Source organism: Anomalospiza imberbis, chromosome 1 (genome assembly GCF_031753505.1).
Source record: "Anomalospiza imberbis isolate Cuckoo-Finch-1a 21T00152 chromosome 1, ASM3175350v1, whole genome shotgun sequence".
NCBI lineage: Eukaryota > Metazoa > Chordata > Aves > Passeriformes > Viduidae > Anomalospiza > Anomalospiza imberbis.
The window spans coordinates 53596591-53624350 of record NC_089681.1 but is presented as its reverse complement, the minus strand read 5'-3'; the positions used below and the strand labels follow the sequence as shown (position 1 = coordinate 53624350).

General features: G+C 43.9%; 1 protein-coding gene and 2 long non-coding RNA genes across 9 annotated transcripts in view; 1 reads left to right on the top strand and 2 right to left on the bottom strand.

Annotated features, from left to right (window-relative positions):
* LOC137475611 (uncharacterized) overlaps positions 1-27760 on the top strand; it is a 154997-nt gene that overhangs the window by 25749 nt on the left and 101488 nt on the right. The gene's annotated exons all lie outside the window — the stretch shown is intronic.
* LDLRAD4 (low density lipoprotein receptor class A domain containing 4) overlaps positions 76-27760 on the bottom strand; it is a 277773-nt gene continuing 250088 nt past the window's right edge. For 3 of the 7 annotated variants that reach the window (XM_068192975.1, XM_068192966.1, XM_068192985.1), the window contains 3 exons: positions 16625-16779; positions 6601-6654; positions 76-5339 (listed from right to left, as the gene is read on the bottom strand). In XM_068192975.1, coding sequence (XP_068049076.1) covers positions 4797-5339; positions 6601-6654; positions 16625-16779 — 752 coding nt within the window. In that variant the 3' untranslated portion in view covers positions 76-4796. Of the gene's footprint in view, positions 5340-6600; positions 6655-16624; positions 16780-19725; positions 20196-20288; positions 20416-27760 lie in introns of those variants that run through there. The other 4 variants (XM_068193014.1, XM_068193004.1, XM_068193009.1 and 1 more) reach the window with 4 other exon arrangements.
* On the bottom strand, positions 13607-16615 carry LOC137475615 (uncharacterized). Its single transcript, XR_010999981.1, has 2 exons — positions 15903-16615; positions 13607-15871 (listed from the first exon to the last, which is right to left on the bottom strand). It is a non-coding gene; the product is annotated as an uncharacterized lncRNA (long non-coding RNA).

The window sequence follows — 27760 nt, the reverse complement described above, 5'->3', positions numbered from 1 at the left end:
TGCTCCTTACCCTTCCCTGTACCCCATTCACAGAAAAAAAAAAAAAAACCACAAGAACTCTCAATGACACTTAAAAAAAAATATATATCTGCAACAAGAACATTCCGAGATTTGGCATAACAGAAGCAGCTTCCAGCTAGGACAAACTGGTGTAAGAAGTGGGCAAGCAGTAATAAAAGGCCAAATGAAGCACTGCTTCACTCATGACTCCTGCAGATTCCACGAGTGCAGGAATACAAACATCTTCCTCACTAGCCATCAGGAACTTGTACATGAGGCGTATGCTTGAGTTTTCATACTTCCAAGGGAAATTGATGCTGTAATAAAATTCCATCAGCCCGAGACTGGCCTACATGCAGAGTTCATCAGTGACAAGACCAGGAGTAGCATAATTAGATCCCCCCTGATGAAAACATCCTATTATGCAAATTCCTGTGAATTCTGCACATGCCACACATGCCAGGAAAGGGATCTGAACACTGCACTGTTGGCTGGGTACCCCCTCACTCACATCTTTTAAGCAGCATCCCACTCAGTCTGCTTGTCCAGCACTGAGAGGAACCCAACCACCATTGTTCTAGACATAGGTACAGAATTAGAGCTAAGTGCCAAGTGCTCTATTGGTAAACTGGGAGAGAAACCAGTTTTTTCCTTTGCTAAACCCCCTGCCTTTTCTAGCCCCGAAAGATCATACAAAAACACCAAAGATAGGGCATATTCAGCATCAAGAAGAGAGCTATGCCAAGACACGTAAGGGAAAAATTAGTCTTTGCAGTAGGACAGAGGTCACAAAACTTTATTTCATAAAGGTGCATTGAAAAGAAAAAATAATCTTTTAACTTGAAAATTTCTAAAGTAGGGACATCACTATACTGAATTTTGGGAACACAAGTCAGAAGATGCAACCAGAATTCAGGCAAATATGATCCATCACATAGAAAACACCACACACATATTATGTGGGCTTTGTGCATGAGACATACACCAGAAGATCAGTATGGAGGCAAAATCTAGACAATTAATGCCACAAACATTATACAAAGTTTCATTGAGTGGCTGTGGAATACAGTCTATCAAATCTGGGTATTTTCAAAGCTTGTCTTCCATAAATGCTTCACAGAATTACCTATCTTTAGAGCTCACCAATTTCTAAGCCTGTAAAGACTGATAGTGATATCTAATTCTGATATTTCTTTTACCATTCTGTTATCAAGAGCAGATTCAACAAGTCAACAGAAGAAAAAAAATGGAAAAACAAAGTGTTTCAAACAGTAGGCAGTTACACTGCTGACTGCCTTCTCACTGGAGAGCACTAAGAGAAAGTGCTCCCTAAGAAAATAGCCCATTTACTGCTAAAAGAGGCCCCAACACAGAAGACTGCAAGCTCACCTACAGCAAGTAAACTAGCCACTACACTCCTAGAGCTGAGAGGTACTGTCTGCACGTTACATTTGGGAAAGCAGAGCATGACATTAGGCCATTAGAGAGTGTCCAAAGAAGGGCCATGAAGATGATGAAGGGTCCCCAGGGGAAGCCATATGAGTGGCTGAGGTTACTTTCTTTGTCCAGCCCAGAGCAGACTGAGGGGAGACCTCAGTGTAGTTACAACTTCCTCATGGGGAAAAGAAGAGCGGCGGCACTGATCTCCTCACCCTGCTGACCCGTGACAGGATCCAAAGAAATGGCTGAAAGCTGTGCCAGGGGCAGTTTAGGCTGGGTATTAGAAAAAGATTCTTCCCCCAGAGGGTGGTGGGCACTGGAACAAGCTCCCCCACAGCACCAAGCCTGACAGAGTTCAAGAAGCATTTGGACAGTGCTCTCAGGCACATGGTGTGACTCCTGGGGATGGTTCTGTGCAGGGCCAGGAGTTGGATTCAACGATCCTGATGGGTTCCTTCCAGCTCAGCTTGTTCTATGATTCTAGGATGAGAAGACAAAGATACAAGAGGAGATGCAACTATTAGGTGAGCAAATACCAAGTTATTTTTAAACAAATATTTTTTAAAGAACTGGAAAAGGCTACATTTTCCAGGCAGAAAAATTTTCTCGGCGAAGAAAAATGAAGAGACAGCATACTGGACAATGTTAATGGGAAGTGCATAAATCCACTGGCATGCAGAGAGGGTAAAAGATGGCAAAGGGCTGTTTTTAAAGAAAGAACATTCCCAAGAGGCAACTTTGAAGGCAACTTCAAGGCTCACTTTGCTGAGATCTGCACATGAGGAAAGTTGGTCTTCGACCACCCCAAGCCCAGGGCCAAGTTCAGGTGTGCTGTGCCATGACAACTTAGTTCCAGTTGCTCTCAGCTGAAGGCTTCTTGGCTAAACAATCCTCTTTTAGGCAACAGCACAGTATCTGTGTAGGCACACTCATTCTCTGGCTTAAAGGCTCACTCCTCAAGTGACAGAAGTCACTGAAGACCAAAACCAACATTTGCTGGCTTTGTCCTCTGGTTGGGTTTTGTTTGTTTGTTAACTAAGAATTATGTTTGTAGGTTGTTTGCAAAAATCTGATTTCACAGCTTTTATTCCCAGGAACCAGACAGTGATGAGAGCCCCAGCTGACTGAAAGCCACCTAGTCATCTTCTACACACCTGTCCTGTGGGTCTGAGAGGAAAAAAACCAAGTGAATCCCACCATAAAATCTCTATCTCTCCCTTCAATTAATACATACGATAAAAGGCAGCTTTACTCTGCATTACCAGCATGACTCAGACCAAAATAACAATTAGAGACAAATGGGGCTGTGTATTCAGACTAACAGTTATACAAATGTTTTCTAAACTAGAATAAAATCAATTTAACTTATGAAGAAAACAAATCTACACTGAGGCCCAAAAGACAACACGCACGCAGACACACACACACACACACAGTTTTGGCATTAAAACTCTGCATAGATCAAAGATGCACTTCAGTTATCAGAGTCCCTCAAGTACAGAAGCCCTGCAGAAATACAGCCTCCAGCCATGGGACCAGGGCATCGGTGCCCTTGGGGCATTCAGCGGCTGCTGCCCGCAACCAAGCACAAGGCTAAGGAAAACAGATAAAAAGTGAAAGATCGTAAAGTGAAGAGGTCTATGACACACTCATACACCTATATATTAGAAACTATTTAAGCTAAGACTCTAAAGATTCTTACTTTTAAGTCCATTTCCAAAATGCATTTTAAGTGCAATTTGTGCTTTTTCATGTGCTTGTGATGCCACTACCACCTTTTTTCAACTGAGTTCCGGCACTGCACGTGCTTCCACATGGGAACAGCCAGTGGAGAAGCACGCTACATGCCATGACTCAGGCAGGTAACACTTCCCAACTACTCTCCAGGCCAGTATAGCAAAAATCAGGGCTTACAGACACTTGGTGAACACATGAGTCACCTTTACCCATGAGCACAGTCCTGCTGGCGTCACGCAGACATCATGGACCCAGAAGGGTTTCCACAACAGGGCCCAGAGCAAAATCGTTTGCTGGGAGAATTCCTGGTGCTCCCACGACCCTGCCAGGGATGCGGCAGGAGCCGGCACCACTGCCACGAGCGCTCTTGGTACTGCTGCAAAAACACCACGGGGAGGGTTAGCCACAAGGGCCCCCTTCACTTCAACAGGACAGACCTCCAGGACTGTGAACTTCAGCATCTGAAAGGATGAAATGGAGAGCGAAAACCACAACAGCCTCACAATCTTGAACAGCAGAGCAAGGGAAAAAATTCCCACCCTGCATTTTCAAACGATTTATTGCATAATGTCATGATATGTGACTAAATACATTTCAGGCTACAGTGAGGACAAAAATCTCTAGAAATGTAAGTACTGGTGATACTGCAGTATGAAAAGGAAAAGAATGGCAGCACTTAGAATCAATACAAATCAACGCATCTGGGAATTGTAGTTTTGCCATTTATGAAAGAAATAGTCTACACTGCAAAACAGCTAAACCTTAAGTGATGGAAAATGCTGAGATTTCATATTTGCCTTCTTCCATCCAAAAGTCTCCAAGACATTTCATTGATAAACTGTTATTTGAATGCAAATTATTGCAAAGACAAGTGTCCCTGTATTTTCTGAACTGTAAAAGTCAAGAGATGTTAAGCTAAGTCCTGTCCCCATCTTTTAGCAAACCCAGGGGGAGGGGGCAAACTCCTCCAGATTACTTCTAGGGCTCTATCATTATTCCACAGGTGAAACGACAACATATAGAAGAACTTCACATAAAACAGTTCCCTCATATATATTTTTTCTTAAAACAGTAAGATAGTGCAACTTTTTAAAACACATTTATCACAACACAAATTAATTCCTTGCATTCATCTAAGTTCTCAACTTTATACCTTGGCACACAGAACAGGAATTTTGTTTCATATTAAAAAATTCACACTCTGGGAGAAAAAAAAAAGCAAACTGGCCAATTCTTCCCCCATTTATCTAGCAAAACCACCTTCTTCTTTCTGCCATTCAGTGAGTATAAAACAGGCTGTACAAGCCTCATTTCTGTGCTAAGTTAACTTTTAGAATTAAATAATTGAAATAGTTTATTAAAAAAAAATAATATATCCCCCCCTTTCCCCTGAAACACTGCTCATAGACAAACTGAATGGAAGTTTGTATTTCTTTCAATCTGCTTTGCATGCAATTCCCCTGAAAGGAATCAGAAACAAAGAACTGGTTTGCACGTTTGGTTTTACTCAGTTGTACCACGTGAAACGAAACAACACTGTGCACCGGAGCACGGGGGTCTTCCTCCGCCGCCCTGCTTGGATCTCCCGTCTTCAGTCCAAACGCACCTGGGCAGGTAACTTAGACCAGGTTTCCTGGTTTCCGGTCCTGGCCTTTGCTGGGGACTATTGTGCTCTCTGAATTGTTCTGCTGAAACTGAAGTCTGCTCCCCCTCTGCGAGGAAGGAGGCATGTTGCTGTGCTGGTGATGGAAAAAAGAGGAGCCTGGGTAATGCCCCATGACCTCGCTGTATGTCGGGGGTGGTCCTTCCATCCTTCCATTACTGCTATAGTTGGTTGCACTTATGCCCGAATTGCTGCTGGGTGGGCAGGGACCCCCATTGTACATCGAGATGTCTATCAAGTCGCTATCAAAAATGGTTCGGTTGGGCGGCGCCCTGACGGATTCCCGGTTGAGCTCCATCTGCTGCTCGGGGTCCCGGAGCTGCAGGGTGCACGGGCCCTGGTAGGGCGGTGGCTCTTCGCCATCGGAGAGGGAGATGGTCGGAGGAAGGTCAATCTCATGCTGCATGTAAGGGTAAGTGGGTTGGAAGCGACTGAAACGGTCCCGCTGCATAAAAGATGGGGTGGTAAACCTGTCCCTGGACCTTGGGGCGTACATGATCTGAAACGGGAAGAGAGACACGCGTGACTCCACCTCTGCACAAAGCGCTGCGGGCGCTCCAATCCTCACAACGAACTGATGAAACACAGAATGCTCCTTTTTGCCACCTGTCTTAGAGGTTAAACCCAGCAGATACCATGCACACGTGCGGCCACATGCGTGCAGGTGAAGAGGCAGGAGGTGCAGGAAGGATCCAGCACACTCAAAAACTGCTGCACGAAGGAAGCCCAAGACCACACAGCTCCTTCTGACATTAAAACTTTCCAAGCAAAAACAAATCATTCTGTTTCTGAAACCAGGAAACTAATTCTTTCTAGTCTGGGTAATTGACTAGTTCTACAATGTCCCAATATTCAATTTCAGCTGCAGTCTGAGCTTCCCCCTCCTATTCAGAGTTAATGCATCCCCAAAGAATTCAGATGGTCATTTTAGTACAATTTGTAAAGGCTCAGCATATCTCACGCCTTCACCATCAGAGTGTATCAGGTCTCCTCCTCCCCCTCAGTTCTCAGCCAGAACTCAGCCTCTGGGGAGAACCTACAAAGCCTCTGCATTGTGATGGAAAGCATGTCCCTGGTATATTAAACACTGGAGAAGGACAGGCTTTACAAAAGAAAGCATTCTGTGAGGTGCTATTGCTCGTCACTTGGTCTTTCCCAGATCTGGACAGACACAGCAGCTTCTAAGATCTAGAGCTATCAAACTGCTCTTCTCTTTTTTGGATCCCTGCAGGGTCTTCACCCCCTGACCTTCACAGATGCAGGACCAACCACCAGGAAATTCTGCTACTTGTCACAGGACAGCTGGACCACTCAGAGCAATACACCTACGAATTATTACATAGACAAGGGATCTGTGCTAGCTCGAAGAAGGGAGACACTGGTGATAGGATACGTGTTGTAAATCCAAGAAAAGTTCAGAGACAAGAGGAAGAGGTCTCCCAGCTTCCAATGAATATTCAAATTACTGAGTCGCTGTGGGAAAGAGACACACCTCCATCATTTACTTGTGAATGCCTACTATGACACAGGGAGTTACTGATGGAGATGAGGTGTCAGGTAGGCAGAATTTCATTCTTTTATGAAAAGGTCTCAGGAATTTATGAAATGTGTGTTAAGGCGGGCTTAGATGATGGTGTGAACTACACTGCAAAAGCTTTCTTTACAAAAAATAGATGCATGTTTTTGAAAGGAACCAAATATACATTACAGAAAAAAAAAAAGAAAGCACTTGATGAAGATAGTCAGAAATCTGTCAGTACCTCTGAAGCACCCTGGCGTGAAACCGAGCTTTCTGAAGGCCACAAGCACCCCTCCTGAAATGTGGAAGAAAACAACAAAAAAAGAAAAATTAATAGATCACATCACCATTTTGCCTCATCATCACAGCTCTTACCAGCAGCAGTCATCTTCTAAGGACTGGCTGTCTCCAGGAGCTAAACAAGCAACATCCCACCCCTTTCTTTCCAAAACATGAGCAAAGAGCAGCTCTGCTCCCAAGCAGGTCAAGCTTGGTCCATTTTGCAAGTGCCAAGATGACACCCACAGCACCCAGCCCCACAGGCCATAAGGATGCAGCAAGCTGGTGGTGGCTGAGAGAGTGCGGCAACACATGCAGATGACAGGAGACATCTCAGCACCTGTGTGCTGAGCAGGTGCCTGCCACCTCCCAAACCAGCAAGGGTGGCAGGTCTGACAAAGGTCTGCCAGCCAGGATCCCGATTACACAGCACAGGCAAAACAGTTCACAACAAAACCTGGCATCTGTAATCTCAGTGAAGTGACAGACATACTAAACCCAGGGATAATCTGGTCAAAACTGTCACTTGCCCAATTCCTACCGTAAACAGTAGTTAAAGCAGCTGAGGTTTCAGCCACTTTTTCAAGCACTTATCCAACCACCTTCTCAGGTCAAAATACTTTCTCTCTCATGCCTTGAAACGCTGTTCTGACATCGTACCAGCACTCAGGGCAGAATAAAGGGGTGAAGAACATTATGTCAATAAGGGAAAATAGCTTAAGGTGTATTAGTATTTTCCTTCTCAATTAATTGTTTAGAGTAGCAGTAACTCCCGCAATGAATTTATTTTATTGGAAAATTCTGAAGCTGAAAAGGACATATCAGAGCAGCTATAAAATACAGAACTTCAATCTTGGTGGACAAAGAGAAAATCAAAATATTGATAGTCATGACTATTTTCTTGAAGCTAATTCAGGTTTTACATACATAAGAAATTTCAGGAACTGGAAGGAAAACGCGTACTGTCCCCAAAAGCATTACCATGTATAGACTGCTTCCAAATCTTACTGTACTGCTTCTTCTCACCATAGCATCTTTCAACATATTTCAGAAATAAAAATAGACCAAACTACATGTTCATCATGACACTCAGAGACCAAATGCCGTCTGTGATCTTGTCAGGAGAGTCCACTGCAGAGAAAAGCTGCTCTAAGAGGACTCTCCCACAGGAATCAGCTGCTAAGGAAAATGCTCTGAATAGCAAAGCTGGTACACTTCTCTTCTGTAGCTTTAAAGAGCAAAGATAGAGAGAGGCTGACAGTTGCAATTATTTACAACTTCCCCAAGTATTCCCCTTTGCAAAGACATGAAAGACAAATCTTATGCAGATTCACTTATTTCAGTGCCTAGATGTGGTTCTGTCAGTTGAAGAAATTGTAACTGTGGAACTATACACATACATGTATATACATAGTTGTGGAAACATTCCTTTGCATTCCTTCAGCACCCAGGTGCCCTCATTTTAAAATATCTGAGGGTATGTTTGCACCATTACAGGCAATCAGGTTATCAGCAGTTGACCCAACAGGCTCCAAACCCACTGCAACTGTTTGTAAAATATAATAGTCAAAACTAAAGTTCTCAATTAACTGCTCCTGAGTTACAGGCTCAGAAGAGAGGAAAAAAAGGCAAAACCAACAAGCCAACCCAGAAAGAAATAAAATCTACCTCCACCACTCATATTACTTAAACTCCCTTATGAAAAGGAGCTGCTGATGAGGATGTGGAAACGACTTCCATCCTAGGGCCCATCTCCCCAAAGGCAAGAGGGTAAGATGAGCTGAGAGAGATGGTGCAGCATATGGAGAAAAACTCCTTGCACGGAGATGGAACAGGACGTGCTCACTGAGCCAAGACTCCCAGATCTGCAACCAGCCATGCCTAACAGAAATAACTTGTTAGAAGAGAGGACTTGTCTGTTACTTCCACTGCCGATACCTGAATCCCAGAACAGTCAAAGGCCCTGCCTGGAGCACTGCAGGTGCTACAGGGACCCCACTGAGTGTAACCAGGGCACTGGGATAGCCACACCAAGATAAGACCAAAGGACCCCAAAGCTCTCTCCACTCTGGGATAACTACTTGAGAAGGTAAACAGCTTGGGATGCAGCTGAACTCTGAGGCTGTGAGATCCTTAGAATGCAAGGATATGTAACAATGTTGTTCCTGTGACAGTACTTCCTACAGTTCACCTGTAGCTCCTCCCTTCCCTACAGTTTCCCCCAGAGAGAGCAGCAGACTGAATAAGTAATTTGGCAGCAGCTAACCCTCAGCAAGATCTCTATCCCAGGAGCCAGAAGAACTCCCCAAGCAGACAGCTGGGTGACATGTGCTCAGCATGTCCACACGTGGAAAATACCAGGCTCACACATGTGCAGACCAACCTCACCATGGTTGGTCCAATGATACAGCACAGAATTCTCTCCTCACCGAGGCCAGACTAACTGATCCAACACAGAATTTCTGCACTCCTGAAATCACTGCACCTACTACATGAGACTTACTACCTACCTTTCTCTTTATTTAAGGGAAACTCCCCTTTCCCAGCATTGGGTAGATACCACCTAACCCTAGAGTTGGGGACCACCAAATCCACAGATCTTAGTGTGATGGAAAGATGTGGAGATGAGAAGAAAGTGCTGCAGAAGAAAAATATCCCCATGACACCACCCCTCCACCCTGAGACACAGATTTAGGAAATAATGTGCTGGGACCACCCTGACCAGTCTGGGGTGTCTTATACTGAGAGAAACTGTTAGTTCTTGCTCTCTGCTTGTCCTTCTGCTTACAGACCTTCCTTTGAAAGCTAAAATGCTTCCCCTGTATTCATACTAGTGAAAACCAGATGAGAAATGATACTATTTGTACCTGTATTAGGGATTTGTACAAGTAGTTATCAGGTATGTGCAAACAAGGCTAAACCTGAGCAAAAGCAATTTACCCATATTTTGATGAGGGCAGTACCTCATTTACCTGCTTCTTATAGACTGTCAATAGCTAGGCCACCTCAACGTGCTCCCTGAAGAGACTTCAGACATGAGCTTCAATACTTAAAAGGAACAAGGAGAGAAAGCTTATGCATTCATTCCCTATAGTATATTCATTGTTAACATTGTTGGGCTTTGGAATGAAAATCCTAGCACCTACCAATAATAGCAAGCAAGAAAAATCTTAGGGATCCACCTATGTCTTTTGCTGACCACTGCAATTTTGGGTTTCACCGTAATTTACAGAAATTAACTCTGTGATTAGGTTTTGAAATAGCAGCATCATTTAATAAATCCAGCTGAGTGATTACTTAATTATCTCATAGTGATGATTATTTAACTCAATATTTAGAGCTTAGGAGACTCCATAAGCCTAGGATAATTTGCTAATTCGTATTTTACAAAGCTTTAGAGCCTCTAGAATTAAACAGTGTAAGAATAAGACTTTTTGAGGACATTTTTAAACACTGGAGGACACACTATAATCCAACCACCTCAGCAGAGCATCAGTCCACTGATAGCCAGCAGGAAAGACATTTACCAGAAGAATGATTTTTAACTCAGGAGAAATTATAGGTAAAAATTTACACTCAGCAAAAAGTTCTTCTCAAACTGTAATAAAGCAAAAGGATCCCTGTGCTTGTTATAGCTGGGATAGAGTTAATTTCCTTCATAGTAGCAAATATGGGACTATGTCTTGGATTTGTGAGGAAAGCAGTATTGATAACCCAGGGATATTTTCATTATTACTGAATGGTGTTTACACAAAGTCAGGGCCTTTTCTGCTCCTCACCTCACCCCATCAGCAAGGAGGCTGGGGGTGCACAAGGAGCTGGGAGGGGACACAGCTCAGACAGCTGATCCCACTGACCAAAGGGACATTCCAGAGCATATGGCATCATGATCAGTACGTAGAGCCAGGGGAAGAAGAAGGGAAGGGGGACTTTAGGAGCAACAGCATTTGTCTTCAGAAATCACTGTTACACACCATGGAGCACCAACATCCTGGAAACTGATGGACACATGCCTGTCCCTGGGCAGGGGTGAATGAACTCCTTCTTCTGCTCTCCCTATGAAACTGCCTTGATCTCAGCCCACAAGTGCTCACTTTTACTCTCCCAGTTCTCTACCCCAGCCTGCTGGGAGCAAGTGGCTGTGTGGTGCTTAGTTACCAGCTGGGGTTAAACCATGACAATCCCATATAATCCAAACTTTTCTTTTTTTTGCTGACTGTTAAGGAGATTTACAGGCTTTCTCCACTATTAAGTTTCTGCAAAATAGAACTCTGCCTGAAATTATGTTTTCTGAAAAACAAAAGTAAATTTTTCACTTTCTAAAATGCATTATAATTATTAACAAGGTCTCTCTTTTCCCCTTAACACAGATTAACAGATTTTTTTTTAAATACAGGTTTTTATTTTATTTTTATACAAAAACGTACACACGCACAAATACAAGCATTTATTTTGCAAGTGAAAAGTTCCAGATAGCAGTGTAGTTTCTGGTTTTGGCCCTAGGTGGTACATTACACCACATTAAAGCAGTGGCTTGCTGAAAACTCCAGGAAGGCACAGGGGCTCATTCCTCCCGGTATCTTCCTGGGTGATACAGACCACCACAGTTTTGAAGATAGCAACAAACACAAGCAAAACAAACTATTGTGTTGTCCCAAACAGAATAATGAGTATTCCAGCAGGATTGCTCGTTCCTTTAAAAGCAATTCCTCAAGGGCAGGAAAGGTGATGCTGTCTAATAGGGCAGTGCATGGTGCCATGGAGAAGTACCAGAGAATTACAGAGTGCCAAATCTCTCACACATTATCTGTCTCCCTACACTTACTGCAATCATTTCTGTTACTTAATGCTTTAAAACTTGTATTTCCCCAACTTCACAGCACTTCATCACTTTAAGTAATCTTCATTTCATTCAACTGAAGGGAGTAAGTGCTATTATCCTTTCTTCTTTGTTTGGAGATGAAGCAAGTTGCCCAAGGTGATACACTGAGTCAGGTGCCATCCAAAGCCAGCGCTCCTCGCTCCTAGTCCTACCTGCAGATTTCCTGGACAATCCTGCCCTTATTAATCATATAATGACTTTACAGTGGGAGACTTCAAAGAGCAGTAGCCGAGCTTGCTGTCCCTCTTGGCAGCACTCCCTGAGGAGACGTGAGCCCATGTCCCTCAAGGAGACGGCAGGAGAATACAGTGCACAACCAGCCCTTGCCAAATGATGACTGGTACAAACAAAAATATTTGGCAAAGCAGGGTGGTCTACAGCACTCACACTCTCTCCTGGCTGTAGACTGGGTTCTTGTTCCCAGTGGGATTTTCTTTCTTTTGCACATGTCAGTAAGAAAATGAGAGTGAGTGGCTCAGGGACACCAGCAGGGAACAGACAGAATAATACCAATGCCAGTAGGAAATAATTTAAAAGACCAGCAGGAAAGACTAACATTTGAAATTACTGACAAATCCCTGAGCTGTCAATATTATTGAGTATTTTCTGTCACCCTCCTGACATTCCCCTTTTATTCTGAAATATGTGGTATAGGGCAGAGGGGAGTATTTTTTACAGCTGTGTTCCTGGAGCTTGGTATCCAAGACTGGCATTCCCACTGCAGGTTCTAATGCAAGCTGACCAGCCTGAGCAGCAAGGCTGCCCTCGGTGCTGGGAGGCAGGGGCTGGTCAGGGTGAGCATCTTGTATGATGGATGCAGGGATTTGTTGCCAGGAGTAGGCCTGGGGCAGTACAAGTGTTCAGCACTCATTCAACATCTACTTTATAAAAGAAGACAATGGAAAGACACCAGGACAGGGAAAAGGAATGAAATTAGGAACATAAGAAGCTCATTAAGTAATTCTCTGTAAGTCAGTTAATCTCCTTCCCCTCAATGTCCCCATGGAAATCACTAGTGATGGCATTAGGAGTTAATCATTGGGAAGCAAGATTTGTATTTGTTTTGTCCCGGCAAACAGCACAGTGCCCCAGCAGCAGCTCAGCTGCAGCTACCCACAGTCCAGCAGGACACTTTTGGTTACCAGCAATAGTGGCCCCCTGACACAAGGTCAACAAAGGCACAGCCAGCAACGCTGCAACACCGATCTCCCCTTGGCTATCAGACACACAAACCCTCTGCACAGATGTGCCCTTCCAGGGCTGCCACTTGGCTCTGCCCCAAAATCCCCCAGCACTGCCACTAGCATCAGTTGCTCCCACAGAGGAGGTTCTGTTGTTTCAAAGTGAAGCAGCCTCTGGGCAAGCTCCTGGTGTACTCCACACCCTATGGCTTTTGTATCCCTCTCAGGTGTTCTGCAACCCTTGGCTTGCTCCCAGCTGTGAAGCCCAACACTGCTGATGGATAAGCCAACAGCAGGAAACGTTCAATATTTTATCCATTGTGATACAGACACTGCTCAGCACCTTGCATGCTTGCTCCAGGCTACTGCTCATGCCAACATGGTTATTGCTCAGCATCTTTCCACCTCTCATAATTAGGATCCCAAAATTCTTATTTCTGTTAATGTTAAAACAGGGCTGGAATGCTTAATAGCCTCACTTGGAGAGGGCAGGCAGCATCCTCAGCAGTGCAGCAGAAGCACCCACTGCTCCCGAGCACTCAGTGTTTGTCCTGCCCTTGGCTATGATCTGCTTAAGGCCTTGGCCCAAAAACCAAGGTAATAAAATACCAAAGACCAGGGGAAAGACTGGAAGATGACACTCCAGAGGAATGAAAATAAAAATAAAGAAAAAAACAAAGATGAAAAGAAAACTGTATTTACAGAACAGGCATGTAACAACAACATTTAGTGTGCACATGCCAAAGAACAGCCTTTTTTTTTCCATGACTGGTCCTTTTTCTGCCCTTCAAACATTTAACACTTGTGACTGCAGTGATTTCATCTTTTTAATATACTAATTTCTGACTTAGCCTGGAAGTTGAAATTCTCATTATCATCTTCTTTCATTTTTGTTTTATTGAGGATGTTTGTTCATTTTTTTTTGTTTGTGTAACCATGAAGAAGTTCAACCAGAAAAAGAAATCTACTAGTACCTTTCATTTTGTTACTTCTGATGCCTAACCCATGAGTTTTACAGGTGTGAGGCTCGTAATAAAGGCAGTAGATAATTTAGCTGATCACTTCTATTACACTCCATAGAAGAACCAGAATAAGAGAGATCATTTGTTCAATAGCTGGTCTTTATGAGCCCAGAAACCTTTGCAGTTCAGCCACCACTTAGCTGGTGGAAGCCATAATCATCTAGAAATAGGGCAGGCTTAAAGAAAAAGAAAACTGAAGGTAACAAAAGGACCCAAGGAAAAAAAAAAAAAAAAAGCGCCCCATCTGAACAGGAAAAGCTGGATTCTACATTTTGATACACCTCTGCTACCTCAGTTACATGAAAGGGTGCTCACTTCAGAGCTCACTTAAGAACTAGCCAACAGTCAAATAATTTTCTTTACCATTTTCTTTCAGGAAACATGTCTGAATTTCCTCTATTTCCATTCACTATTTCTCTACCAAAAAAAGACTTAAGTCACAATAATATTTTCTATAGACATTAGTGGTTAAAAACATATCTGTTTTCAGGGTCTATATGCCATTAAAAATATTCCCTTGCAAGAAAATCCACTTAGATAGCATGTGCACACAGAACAAGATGTGTTCCTGGTACAAAAAAGTGAATTTTACAAGTGTATAACCTGCATCTGACCACTCACACTCTCTATTATCTTGTGCAAGCCATTCCACTGTGGACAATGAGAACAGACTGGTCATTTGCAGTTTCTTACCACAGAGCATTTACTTTAGTTTTCTGACCCTCATTCTCTGCACATTGCTTTTAAGCTTTGCGCTGCACAGCCAGGTTCTATCAGAATTTCCTTCTAACACCTGAGACAAAAGAAAATTCAAAGTTTTTGACATCTGAACTCAGAGACCTCTAAATCCCCATTCCCCACAAGTATGACCTTCTTCTAAGAAGAGCTGCAACTTATTAGAAATTCAGATGAGTAACAGTGATGACAAACCTATACCAAAGGCTTTCAGAAGAATTAGTAACTGGTTCTTGGCATCCCCTCATCAATTCCCATGAAGTGCTCACTTGGCTGTGATTATCTTTACTTATAATGGTGACATCAAACTGAAACTGAGTCAGTGTTCTAAAAATTATGTAAGATCAGTTCTGGGTACTAAAGCAGCTCCCAAACTGCATGTTCTTCTTCACAAGAAGGTGAAGTTTTCTCCCTTGTACCCAAGAGGGAAAAAAAAAAAAAATCACTGTCTCTGTCTGATAACAGACAATAGTAATGAGCCATACAAAGGAAATAATAGGTTATTTCATGCATTTGACAGCTTACTACAGTTTAAAAAGATTTGTGAAGATGAAAATGCATTTCATTTATCTAAAACTATTTCATTTTAGGCATCTGTAGCAATTATAGCTAACATTTTTCAGAAAGAATTATGGTTCTTGAATTACAGTGTCCATTTCAAAGCAACATTCAAATTAATCTAGTCAATTTTTCCAGTCCTCAAGTCCACAAGGTTAATGTTTGACAAGTTCCAGTTTCATCTATAACCAAATTAGAGCTAAGCATTCGTACACAACCAAAGTGCCAGGCAATAAGGCAGCCTCTTCTTGAGAAGGCAGCTCCTTTCCTCCTCCTGCAGCCTCCAAGGAAAGAGCAATTCACCCCAGTAAAATGGCACAGGTGATGTACTAGGAGAGAGCTTTGGGAGCCCTGCATTGTCACACTGTGCAGCTGACTTTCGGGAGGGAGCAGCCAATTGCCAGAATTGCCAGGGAGGCAGCTCCACAGCAGCCACTGTGGCATCTCTGCCTCCTTCCCTGCCAAAATGTAACCTTAACAAGAAAAGCAAAAGCAAAAAGCCAGCAATTAGTGCTCAGCCAGAGCAGTCCCCTGAGGCCTCTCACCACTACCTGGGCAGCTCCCTAAGGAGCACAAAGAGGGAAGAAACAGAAGACTGGAATGGATAAAAAGGGGAGGCTGTGGTGTTAGAACTGGTGTAAACCATTACGATCACATGTCTCAGTTATAATCTTTCTTTTGACAGCAAAGGGAAGCTGTGAACTCAGCACTGTTACCAGGAATTCAATGCATCCAAAGGTGACTTCATAAATGGCCCCTTGGCCATTGCTGTCAGCAAAGAGGCCAAGGGCACCACTGTGGGAAAAGCACATGAGAAGGAAAGACCTCCCTGCAACACCACAGGACACTGTGTGGCTTGTGGGGGATATCCCAAGTTCAGGGACACACTGTGGTTAACCCTCACAAGGGAGCGGAGCATCCCACCCAGCAAACTCCTGGCTCACAAGGCAAATTAGGTGCTCATTTACTGTTGGGTTGACTAAACACACTCTTAACAAGTACTGACTGAGATTCCATCTTAAGCCTTTCACCGTGTAACAACACGTCTTAAGCACGCCAGGTCCTTGGAGAGATCCTTTTTCTAGCCTCTTCTTGCTGCTTTTATAAAACAAACATGACATTTTCCTGGGCCCTTACTGGGACAGTGGTTTTGATCCAGCAAACAGCCATGGCAGCGTCACAAAACAGTAACAGCAGTAAAACCCCAGGATATCACACAATATATGGAAAGTCATAACCACGTGTATTTCAAATCTCTGCACACCAGCTAATCTCCATTCATTCCCCTTCTACACTCCCCTCTCAAATTAGAGCAGCAGCAAACAAACACAATGTCCCATCTAAGCCTCCAAATGCAAAATGAATATAGGCTACATAAAACATAGCAGGGTCTAAAAATAATTGAAGACAGTTTACCTTAAATTTGCATTCTAAATTTGTCTTCTACTGACAAATACAACTTTGGCAAAAGATCTAACTATAGGGAGTATTAAAAGTGGTATTAGAAGTTTTTCCAGCAGTTGCCTATACCAGAGCTCTTTGGGAGGCTTTGCTGCAGGCCCATACAGCCCAAGGAAAAGGAGGTTGGGGCAAGGGGCTCCCACTCACCGTCTGCAGAGTTTCTTCCTGTCTTCTACTTTGGCTCTGTCGGTTGATAAAGGAGCGTGTCGAGAGTTTGTAATGGTTCAACAAGCAGATGATCACTACCACCATAACAGTTATAACCACGATTATAATGATGATTTGAACAAACTCCAGTTCAGCTAAAACAAAAAAAAAAAAAAAAAAAAAAGAAAAAGAGGAAAACGTGTCATCAACACACAGAAGGTTAACCATCAAAGCAACAACCTGAAAAGACCCTCAATATTTCTCTGAGTTTGATCTGGCTTGAGATACTCTTGCTGTCCATTCTGCAAAGTTTTGTGATGAAAACTGTTCTAAAAAGTATGAAATTTATTTAATTTTTGCCAGAGCAAATTGATCAGCATCAGTGGTTGTAGGTCAAAACTAAAAAGCTTCTTGGTGATCCTTCTCTGCAGCATCCACAGGAAATAAACTCTTCCACAGATGAGCCTTTTTGGACAAAACAATTTCACTGAACAAAAAATCTGAAGAAACCTCATACACACAAACCCCATTCTATTTTAATAGCCATCTGTAATACCAACAGATTCCAGAGGGCTCCATAAGCTACAAAGTCTGAGAGGAATCAGGACACTGATTATTTAGTACACTACCCTTAGTTTTTTTATCAAGTACAAAGCATGAAAGCTATTTAACTAGAGTGGAAAACCTTAAGTCTACTGAAGCTACATGCAGTGTCTTTTTCAATTACCATCTTCTCTCCAACTAGTAACTTTTCTAGGCTTTTCCCAGTCAGGTAAAAATCTAAAAAGAGCTCTGGTACTCTAAAACAAGGTATGTTCCACCATGGTTAAAAATGAAATCAGGGCCCTGGTTGTTGCAAGAGATACAATTACAATGAACTCCATCAGAACCCATCCTCTTATCTGAAGCCCTGCCTATACCACAAATATTAAGTATATTTAGAAATGAGTCACTCTTGCACCCTTTTGGCTATACTGGAGCAGCAAGGATGAGCAATGTAAGGGGAAAAATTGCCCTTTGCAGTTACCTAGATGATGATATTTCTATGGAAACTGCATTGCTCACAGGGGATGCGTTCATCTTGAAAGACAACTCCAGTTAATGGGAGGAGGTCTTTGGTTGCTAGGCTGGTAGAAAAAGCAAAGAAGCAGCTCAAGTTGCTCAGTTTCAGTACTTTCCAAAAAGGGCACTACTTTTTGGATGCAAAAACATGAACTTTGGGGAACCAATGCTAAATGTCTGTTTTAAAAAATTAACGAGGAAAGAGAGATGTCATATGAAAATAAAACAAATATCAGAAAACAAGCCCCTTTCCCCCCCATCTCTAATTTGTAGCCATGCTCAGCTTTCTGTGTGACAGAAACACCTGTGCAGACACAACACAACTGTGAAGCTGAGGCAGAAAAATGCCACTCGAAAACAAAATCCACGCTGAACCTGCAGTGGACCTAAAGGAGACCCAAGGCTGTTTCATTATTCTAAGATCCCTTGCAAACAAAACATCAGACTACAGGAGCTGCAAGCATGCTAGTGTCTAGTGGGGGCTAGTGCCAAGGTGCAGGCACAGCCACAGCACCAAAGTGCTGAGGGTCTGATATCGTCTCCTGAGGAGTAACTCAGCCTACTTAAGACTAAGGAAAGAGTAAAGGGCAAAAATATGTCTATCACTTTATCACTCTTTGCTGTTAAGTACTTTCCACTCATCATTAAGACCACCAATGTTTCCAGAGAATTTGGTTAGTCAGTGCTTTGTGCTCTACTTTTGCTATCAACCCCGCACGCAGGGCAGCAATCTTAATTTTTCCCCTTTCTTGCGCCACTGGAAGCTAACAATGTCAGCACCAAAAGATCAAAAAGCCGGAAGAACAGAATTAATTAAAAAATAAACCCACCCAAACCACAGTTAAGTTAAAAGTCAGTTTTTCTTGGCTCAGAAACACAGAACACAGACTTTACAGAGTTAACAACTTCTGCAATTCACATTCTGTGGCTACTGAAGTAGGGTTTCTTAATTTAAACTTTTTTTGGGTCCATGTCACACTTTAGACTGGAAACTGAGAGACTGTTGCTAAAGGGCAACATGCAAAACAACCAATGTTGATTTAGGCTTTCCTAGAATGCACAGATCACTAGAATGACATGTTACTTCTCTATCTGCAAAGGACAGAATCTTCTAAATTTATCGAGACCCCTGCATTTCAGTGGCGAGGGACAGTACCTCTCCCTCAGAGATGAGTGACTTGGTCTGTAAGCACTTCCCGTGGGAAGTAATCATTTGAAAATGTTTGATTAAAATATGGCCATACAATAAAGAAAATAAAAACCACAGTACACAGCTGTGAGCACACGGGATTTCCCACATTCAGTTTACATTGTAAACACCAAGCTGCAACAGAACACATTAGTGATGTTCAAGAGGATTTCCTCAACGGAAAGCATGGGGAAAAGAAAGATAATTTTAAATCTCTTCTTCCTCCTGAGTGACATTCCTGCTGCTCATTAGGTTACTAGCAGTAAAAAGCAAAGGCAGACTGCAGCAGCAGCGGTCTGTATTTGCTGGCACTGATCAAGGCCATTTAAATAGTTCCTAGCGGCTGCTGACAGGCACTGGGTCACCCCGGCCCCCATCACGTCCCCTGCCCAACACCTGCCAGGCGTGAAGGGCCACCGCCTTCCAGACAGGCATCTCCTCTTCCCCACTTTTCCTATAAATTGACTGGGAAAGAAACCGGGCAAAGCTTCAGGAAGAGAAATGCTTTGGTTTTACTACCCTGAGCCTGTCACACACATATATCCGTTTCTTTATGCGCAAGAAACAACATTTCTAATAAAAATTCGCCAGGGCAAAAAAAAACCCTAAAACCAAACACAACGTCTAAGGGTAAACGCCCAACACGGAAAAGGCAACAGGCTGAATCAAATTACCTTCTCAGAAGAGCTCGAAGAGAGAGACATAATTTACAACCCTATCAGCAATCACACCAGACCGCCACCCCGAACCTCCCCCCGCAGCTCCGCCGGCGAGCGCTCCCGGGCGCGCCGGGCTCTGCGGTGCCCCGGGCCGCATCCCGCGGTCCCTGCCCCTGCGGACGCGCCGGTACCTCTTTCCAACAACAGGTCTTTTAACCGCGCATCCTTCACCGCTGTCTTGTTAAGCCGCTCACTGGACATGCTCGCCTCCGCCGGGCGGGGGGCTCAAGCCGCTCCGCCAGCCCCCGCGGCGGGCACCGCATCCCCGGCAGCTCCGGGCTCCATCCAGAGAGGGGACACGGTCAGGGAGGCTGCCAGGGAGCCTCCCGCCCGCGCCTCTCCCTGCGCTCGGAGCGCGGCTGCCGCCCCGCAGCCGCCGCCGCCGCCGGAGCGGGCGGGCACGGCCGGCACCGGCCGCTCCCGCCCCGCCGTGCCCCGGCCGCGCGTGTGCGCGCACGCACGGACACCAGGGTCCCGCCGGGCTCCGCGCCCGGTGCGAAACGAGTTTAAAAAAAAAAAAAATCAAAAATCAAAAAACCCAAACCACAACAACAACAAAAAGGAAAAAAAAAAAAATTAAAAACCAGTCGACCGGCGAGAACAAAAAGAATGGAAAGGCGCTGCCCCGCTGCTGGGCGAGCCCCGCGGGGAGGCGCAGACAGGGAGAGAAGGAGGGATGCAGGAAGGTCCGTACCTGACCCGCGCCGCCGCCGCTCTTTAAGCCCGGCCCGGCGCGGCGCGCTCGGGGCGCCCCGGCTCCGCCGCCTGCCCCGGCCCGCCCGCGCCTGCGCCGCGCCCGCGCCGCCCCCGCGCACGTGCCCGCGCCCCGCCCCGCCCCGCCCGGCGGGACGGGACCGCGCGGGGCCGGACGCGCTCCCGGCCCTGGGCGCTCCAAAGGGCACCGGCGAGCAAATCTCGCCCCCAGCGTCACAGCGACGGCGAGCGATGCAGGCATCCTCCCAGCTGCGCGGCCGCGGGTGCCTTATCCGAAGTTTCAAGGGCAGTGGTGTGTGTGTGTGCGCGTGTGCCTAAAACATTAGGGAGTCGCATCCTGGAGCTGTACTGTAAAACCGTAACCATCAGAAGGAACAACGCCTGTAACCTCACGTTAAAAAAATAAAACAAAACCTAAAGAAGGAGGGGAAAGAAGAACACCGGGCTCTAGCCGCATGTGTGTTTCTTTGGCAGAGGTCCCAGCTCCAGCAGTGCCTGCCTTCCTCTGAAGCCCTGTGCCTGCCAGTGAACCCCTCTGCTGTCCCTGTGCCTGCCCCTAAACTCCTCTGCTCACCCCAGAACCCCTGTGCCTATCCCTCAACCCCTCTGGCCGCCCTGAACCCCTATGCCTACCCCAGCCCAGCCACTGATCCAGCCTTTTTGGCTGATGAACACTGCCAGATGGCTTCTTCATCCCGCTCCCCACCCGTACTCGCACTCAGAGCACCGCAATGGAGGCCAGCAGCAGGAACTTAGGGCTGTCCCCGCTGCCACCGTGCATAGGAGCAGCACGGTCCCACAGTGTCTCTGCCGTGTTAGGAAGCACATTAGCACCGTGTCCCTCAATTCCCAGGATGCTCCTTCTATACTGCCTTCACCATCATGGCCAAGACTCCTCCCGTTCCGAGTTATTTCTTTGGATTATGGTGGCATCCCCAAAGCACTGAATGAGACCGGTGTGTTTACGTGAACAAGAAAAGTGAGTTCACCCTCCGGCCCACACTTGGCCAGGGATTTGGAACTCCTGAAAGCAGAGATGGGCTGCAGCACTGGGGAGGCTCCATGCCCCTCTCCCAGCAGGCTGTGGCTTGCTCGGCTCAGCTCAGTTCAGCTCAGCTCACAGCAGCACTGCTCTCCCCCACGCACGGCACAGGCCCCCAGGACATGCTGGCACTGACCATGGAGGCAGACCCACTGCTGCCCACGCCTTTCATGTTTGTAAAACCCATGCACCAGCCTCAAATAAAAAGATGCCCTAAATTCAAAGTCAAAGAGCAAAAGCCAGGAGGGGAAAGAGGCTGAGAGGAGTGTGCCTGCTAGCAGTCACCTATCAAGCTAGCACTGTGAAGAGCCAGGGGGTTAAAAATATTAGGGAGACATATCCTGCTATATATATCCACAGCACACAGCAGGGCCCCTCTCCTGGTTACAGGCTATCCCCACTGTTTGGATTTATTAAACTGTTGTTGACGTTTAGCTTGATACTGCAAGGTCTAAGGTCTCAATCCAAACACAACAGTCAAGCTGGGGGACAGTGATTGTGGACTGTAAATAAATATCCTTTGAGAGTTCCTAGAAGAGCAGAATGAGTTTAAATTGTGTGTCAATAGAATGCTTTTGTGCAAGTGGAGTATTAACCAAGTGCAGCACTGTTACCAGCAGAGAGAAGTAATTCAGTACAGATAGCAGATGTGGAGCACCTTCAAAATTACAATCTGATTGTCCTTAAACTACTTTGAAAACAATTAATTCAACAGACCAGACTTCTGAACATGGCTGTTGTGTGGGCATAACCACTCAGTACAGAGCTGCTGCTGAGGCCAATTACCTTCCTGTTGCAAAACTCTTTGTTTTCAAGGACTTTGTAAGATAAAGTTTCTGAGCCAAAGACTGACCTACATACATCATCCCCCAACCTCGTGTTTAAAATGAGAAGCTGGTTTCAGATGAGTGCAGTTTAAAGACTACAAAGAAAGCAGAAAACAAACCAAATTAATATATTGGCATTAAAGCTTCTCTACTTTACACATACAATTGAACTGTAGATGTTTAGTCTTCAGTTTCTGATGAACATTAACCCATGACATAAAATAATTGCTTTGGCAAGACTGGGGATTCAGCACGTAGACTGGTAACTAACACACTTTACTCCCTCTCTAGCCCATACCCACCAACTGTTATTGTACAAGTACAGGCACAATCACTGCAAAATGGTTACAGACTTCTGTATCCATAAGTAGCGCACCTTGATAAGCATGCTTGCTTAGTAGCGCATCCTTGAAAAGGATGATAAGCATCCTCAAGAATGTCCTCAGAACAATATTTGGCTCATCACCTATTTATTAAGAATTTATCACAAACTTTTTAATGTGAATCAAGCCCTGTGCCAGAAAGCCCATATAAGCTTCTCTGTCAACAAGAATGGAGGAGCAGGTTCCTGCTAAAATTCCAAGTGGCAGGTTCCACCATGACCTCTGAGGAGGACAGCTGCTCTGGCATCAGGGTTGAAGCTCCTTAAGCAGGTTCTGGCACAGAGTCATAATGCTTCTTCACAGGCCATTACAAGTCTAGCATATTAATGATAAAACCAAGGGCTAGTTAAACTTGGTAACAGGTGAAATTTTATGAAGGACATGTTCACTGATCTGTCTCCTCAGATCATTACTGGGAAAACAAAAGACTCATTCTGGAATCCACAAGAACAAAACCTGAATTTTTTTATTTTACTGTTAGTAAAGATGTTAATCTCAAGTGTAAAGAAACAGTCATGCTTTGGTAACCAAACCTGCACAGATACTGCTTTCTCAATATGAGTTTTGCATTTCTGCTATTTCTCCCTTTTTTTCTCTGATTCTCTAAAGACATTACTGACTGTGGGCAGGTTCTTGGCCAGTTGTGATACTTTGAAGAGTAAGAGAAAACCCGCAGTCTTGAAACTGGACAATAAGGGGGTGTTTCCTCCTGCCTGCAGCCAGCCCCTTGGGGTCACTCACCTGGGGAGCCTGGACAGTAGGTGTGTGTGCAGAGGTGCTTCCCCCTCCCTGCGCTGTCAAGCAACTTCAAGGCTTCAAGTAACTGCAGATGCACCCATTGAATGCCCCATGGCCCCACCTCTCAAACTGCCACCACCTGGGGGAAATTTTCACCTCTCTGATTAAATCCTAAGTTTAAGTTTGTCAGGAAAAGATAGAGGAATGGCACCAACCAAGGGAAAGAAAAAGTGCTTTTCTCATAGGCAGTGAACTCAAGTAACTGCTTTGCCAGTAGTATGTATCCAGATGTATTATGTTGTGTTTAATGTGATTAGGTGCAAGGAACAAGCAGATGGGAGCACTGTGGAGAGATTAGCAACACAACCCAAAAGAAGTAAAGTTGGTGGAGAGAAGAAGACAGTACTTAAGGGCTCTAAATTACCTCCCTGTTAAAGCTGTTCTTTACTCTCCAGTAATAAGAAGGATTAGGAAATTCAAGCAGTCCTTCATATGCATAGTTAGTTGCACAGCCTGAGTGATCCCTGTGCTGGCCACACATGCAGTGGTTTGTTTTCCTCTGCTGGAAGGAGGGTTCAGTCAGGGACACTGAATTATAACATGCTGATTTAAAAGTAATCACCGTTTCAGACCTGACTAGCACTGGCTCTGTTTACACTGGCGAGTGAGAAAATCTACTTATGAATTATCCCCACTGCAGTTCTATTAGTCCTCACATGTTGGCTCGACATAGGCAATTTACAGTCGTCTGTTCCAGCAGGGTTAAATGGTACAGTGAGCATAATGCCCTGGCCCTGCTTACCCTGGAGATCACACTGCTGGTAACTTCGATGGTCCCCGGCCACTGCTGAAAAAGGTACAGAATTTCCTGGTGCTGATGCTTGAGGAATGAGAACCTCTGGGAAGGGAAAGGCAGCTGTAAATATGAGGAAGATAATCAACCCGGACTATTCAGACCAGGAAAACATCTCTGAAGGGACAAAGTCACTGGGTGTCTGAGAACCAAAATTTCCCACCATTAGGGTGAATATTGTGATACAGTGGCTTCCATGTATTTTAGTCCTTGGCTACTGCAATCCTCCATTTAGTTCTGTCCAAAATTAGTGAACAAAATCAGCTGCGCTGAAAATACTGCACCTCCTTCCATCCTTAATGTTGATCACATTCCACAGCTTTTGTCACATTTTGAGCTCAAATCAACTAAGTGTAAAAATGAGCTATTTAAGTAAGAGAAAAGGCAAGAAAGGATCATAATATTGTTTGTTTGGGGTTTTTAAAATTCTGTTATTATTCAGAGCTCTCCCAGCAGTACTTGCAGTTAGTACATGGTACTGGATTCTATGGAGTCTCTGGTTGCAGCATGACTACCCTGCCTAAGCTCCCTGTGGTTTCCAGGCAATTCCCAGCAAGTACAGGAAAGAATCATCCTTCATTATTAATTTTTTTTTCTGTTTAAGCAGGAGCTAGAAGAAATGCACTAAGGACCACATTAAAAAGCTGAGAGATCACATCATGCATTATCCTGCCATAGGAATGGATGAAAGTTAAATGAGGGATAGAATTAGCATGGATGCTAGAATTAAGCATATGCAAAAATCCACCTCCAACATAAAACTGAAAGCCCTGTTATAGAAGTATAGGTTGCTAAATAAGCTATTAGTGGTATTTTAGACACACAAAGCACTCTCATTCTTCCACTAAAGAACATACTTCAGTTACAGAGAGTCTCCTGCCAGGTGGATTATTCGCTCCATAAATCTCCATTGCCAGCAAACTCCCTGGCAGCCAGGAAAAGAAAACAACGGAAACTCAACTGCAGGTTAACAGACTATCAAATGTTTTAGTACTTTCTGACTAAGGTGTATGCAAAGACTTCAACAAGCTGGACAGTGCAGAAAGATCACAAGGAAACCCAGCAAACCTGGTCTAAGAAAAAAAAAATCTAAGGGCAAGACAGAACAGAGATAAGAAGGGAAAGCAGAACCAGGATTACAATACAGTACTAAAAATACAAGTAGAATGTGAAGAGCTGTATTTTATTTCTGACATTAATATAATCAGCTAGTTTAGAGATACAAAGCTCTGCCTCACTGATGGTACTGTTTTGTACCTAAAAGTAAAGGATGAAGATAGAACCTGGAACAAGTATCTGAAGAGATATGAGGAACAAAGGGAATCAACAGAATGCAAAATTTGAGGTCAGTGATGACATAAAAATAATGCTTTTAAACAACTACAATGCCAATATAAGCTAGTGTTAACATTTAAAAGTGAGCAAAGGAAAGACTTCAATACTGGTAAATGAATCTACATGAAAAACAAAGGAATTTGTTTTCTTTCATCCCGCAGTTTCCTTATCATTTGTCTTGCAGCATTTACATACATGCTGTCTGGATGTGTAATCATGAGGGAAATTAACCCTGGATAACCCCATGCTGCAGCACGTTTACAGAAATTGCTCTAGAGAAAACAACTCTAGGAATAAAATGAGGGATGTTCAAACCATCGGAAATCAAGTGAGTCACAGATATGATAGGTCTGAAGGATGGGAAAAATCTCTTTATGAGAACATGCCATTAAACATTACAATCAAGCATAAAATTGCTCTGCCACAGTATTTTGTTTTATTTGCATTGTTAAATGTCTTCTCCTAACAATAATGGATAGTTTATAGCACTAATGATTTATACAAAAGGAGCTGTGTAAATGCATCCCAAATGGGCGCCTTCTTTCTTAAGAACCACAGACTCAGTTTCCTTCAGCTTGATCACAGATCGGTGACTCACACAGATTTCACATCTGCCTCAGGATACAATGGCGCAGCTTCTAATGAGGTTTCACAAGGGATTAAGCTCCTATGGTGCAAAAGAGGTGTAAAATCTTATGCCAGTTTAAAAAAGCACACTGCATTTCCACAAATTGCCATGGTGCAAGAACTACAGAGGCTCTGCCATTCTGTTATCACATTGCTAAGTGCATAACTTCTGGTTTCTGCAAGCCCACTTAAAATAAAATACATGACTGGCATAAAATTTGTGTGTGTCCATGCACAGCAACACAAATTTTCCCCAATAAATCAATGTAATTGATCACATTGTATGAGTATTTAAATGTGTCTGCAAAACACATTCACCTTATTTGCAGTCCACTCTCAAAAGAGGTGAGGATTGAGATTTTGGTGGGCAAAATGAATTGGATTTGCTCCAGTTTATAACCCTCTTTATATAACAGAGTAATCTATTCCCAGTCCACAGCATCCCAAAACAGTAAAGTCAATCTCTCTCAAATCAGAAATCAGAAGAGTGACAAAAAACATCCCTGTCAGATCCACCTAGATCTTATCCTTCCAGAGTGTCCTTGACCTTTATGTCAAAATTAAGGTATTCATTCATGCTTGATTTCAGCAGCTGAAGCATTAAGAAAATCATTTAATTTAAGGCAAAATCTTGAAAAAGGACAACACTGGGAATTAGAATCAGAATCTAGTCAAGATTTCTTAGGCCAGCAAGAAGGAGAATAACTGGAGATAAAAAGTACTCAGGTCATGGGGAAGTATCAGGAAGTTTGTAATGCACTTCTTTTCTGACTAATGGCCTAAGTAAGTGTATGGGCAATAGTCCTCAAGCAGGAGATGTGAGGAGGAAATAGGAGAAGTCCACAGAGAATGTCAGTTGTCAGATGCTTCCTGCAGGTTTTCCATAACCACTTATCGGAGCCAGTTTTAACGCATCATCACAGGCATTCCTCAGCAAGCAGCAGCGTTTCTGTCACTTCCTTCAGACTGGAAAAGGAGTAAGACTTCCCAAAAATACATCTTCTAGAAAAGAGGAAATTAAGCGAGCAAGCTCAGCACTCAATGGGAATGGGATATCTCACTGTTTCTTGTGAAAAGCAGACCTCTGAGTAAACCAGCAAAACGATAACCACACTGCAGAAGCTACCAGGATATTTTTACCACAGCAGAATATGTTATCTTTTCATTTTGTAGGAAGGCAATAAAAATTCATAAGATTCATGTTCTGCATTTAAAGAGAAAAGCTTGGTAATACAGCATTCAGACCACATGGTTTTTAACATTACCATGAATGGTCTAAGTTCTTCAGTCTTCTGACATGTTCACAGGGATGGTGTTTACGTTGACTTGTTCATAGTACATCATATCACATTTTAATGATTCAGTTCACTCTGACAAAAGGAAACATCTGCCATAAATTTTTTCTTTCGTGAACTTTATCACAATTAAAAATCTGACGTTTCACCAGCCTGTGTGCCAACTGAGAAGAACGCCAAGTTCGGCACTTCCCGATACATACAAATGAGTGCGGCATGAACAGCTAGTACCAACAGCACCAAGCCATCACTGACTTGTCAGCTCTCACCACAAAAGAGAAGAAAGATCACAGTTTGTGGGCAATAGTTTTATAATCTTGATCTGGTTTCCATATGACAGAGTGCAAGAGAA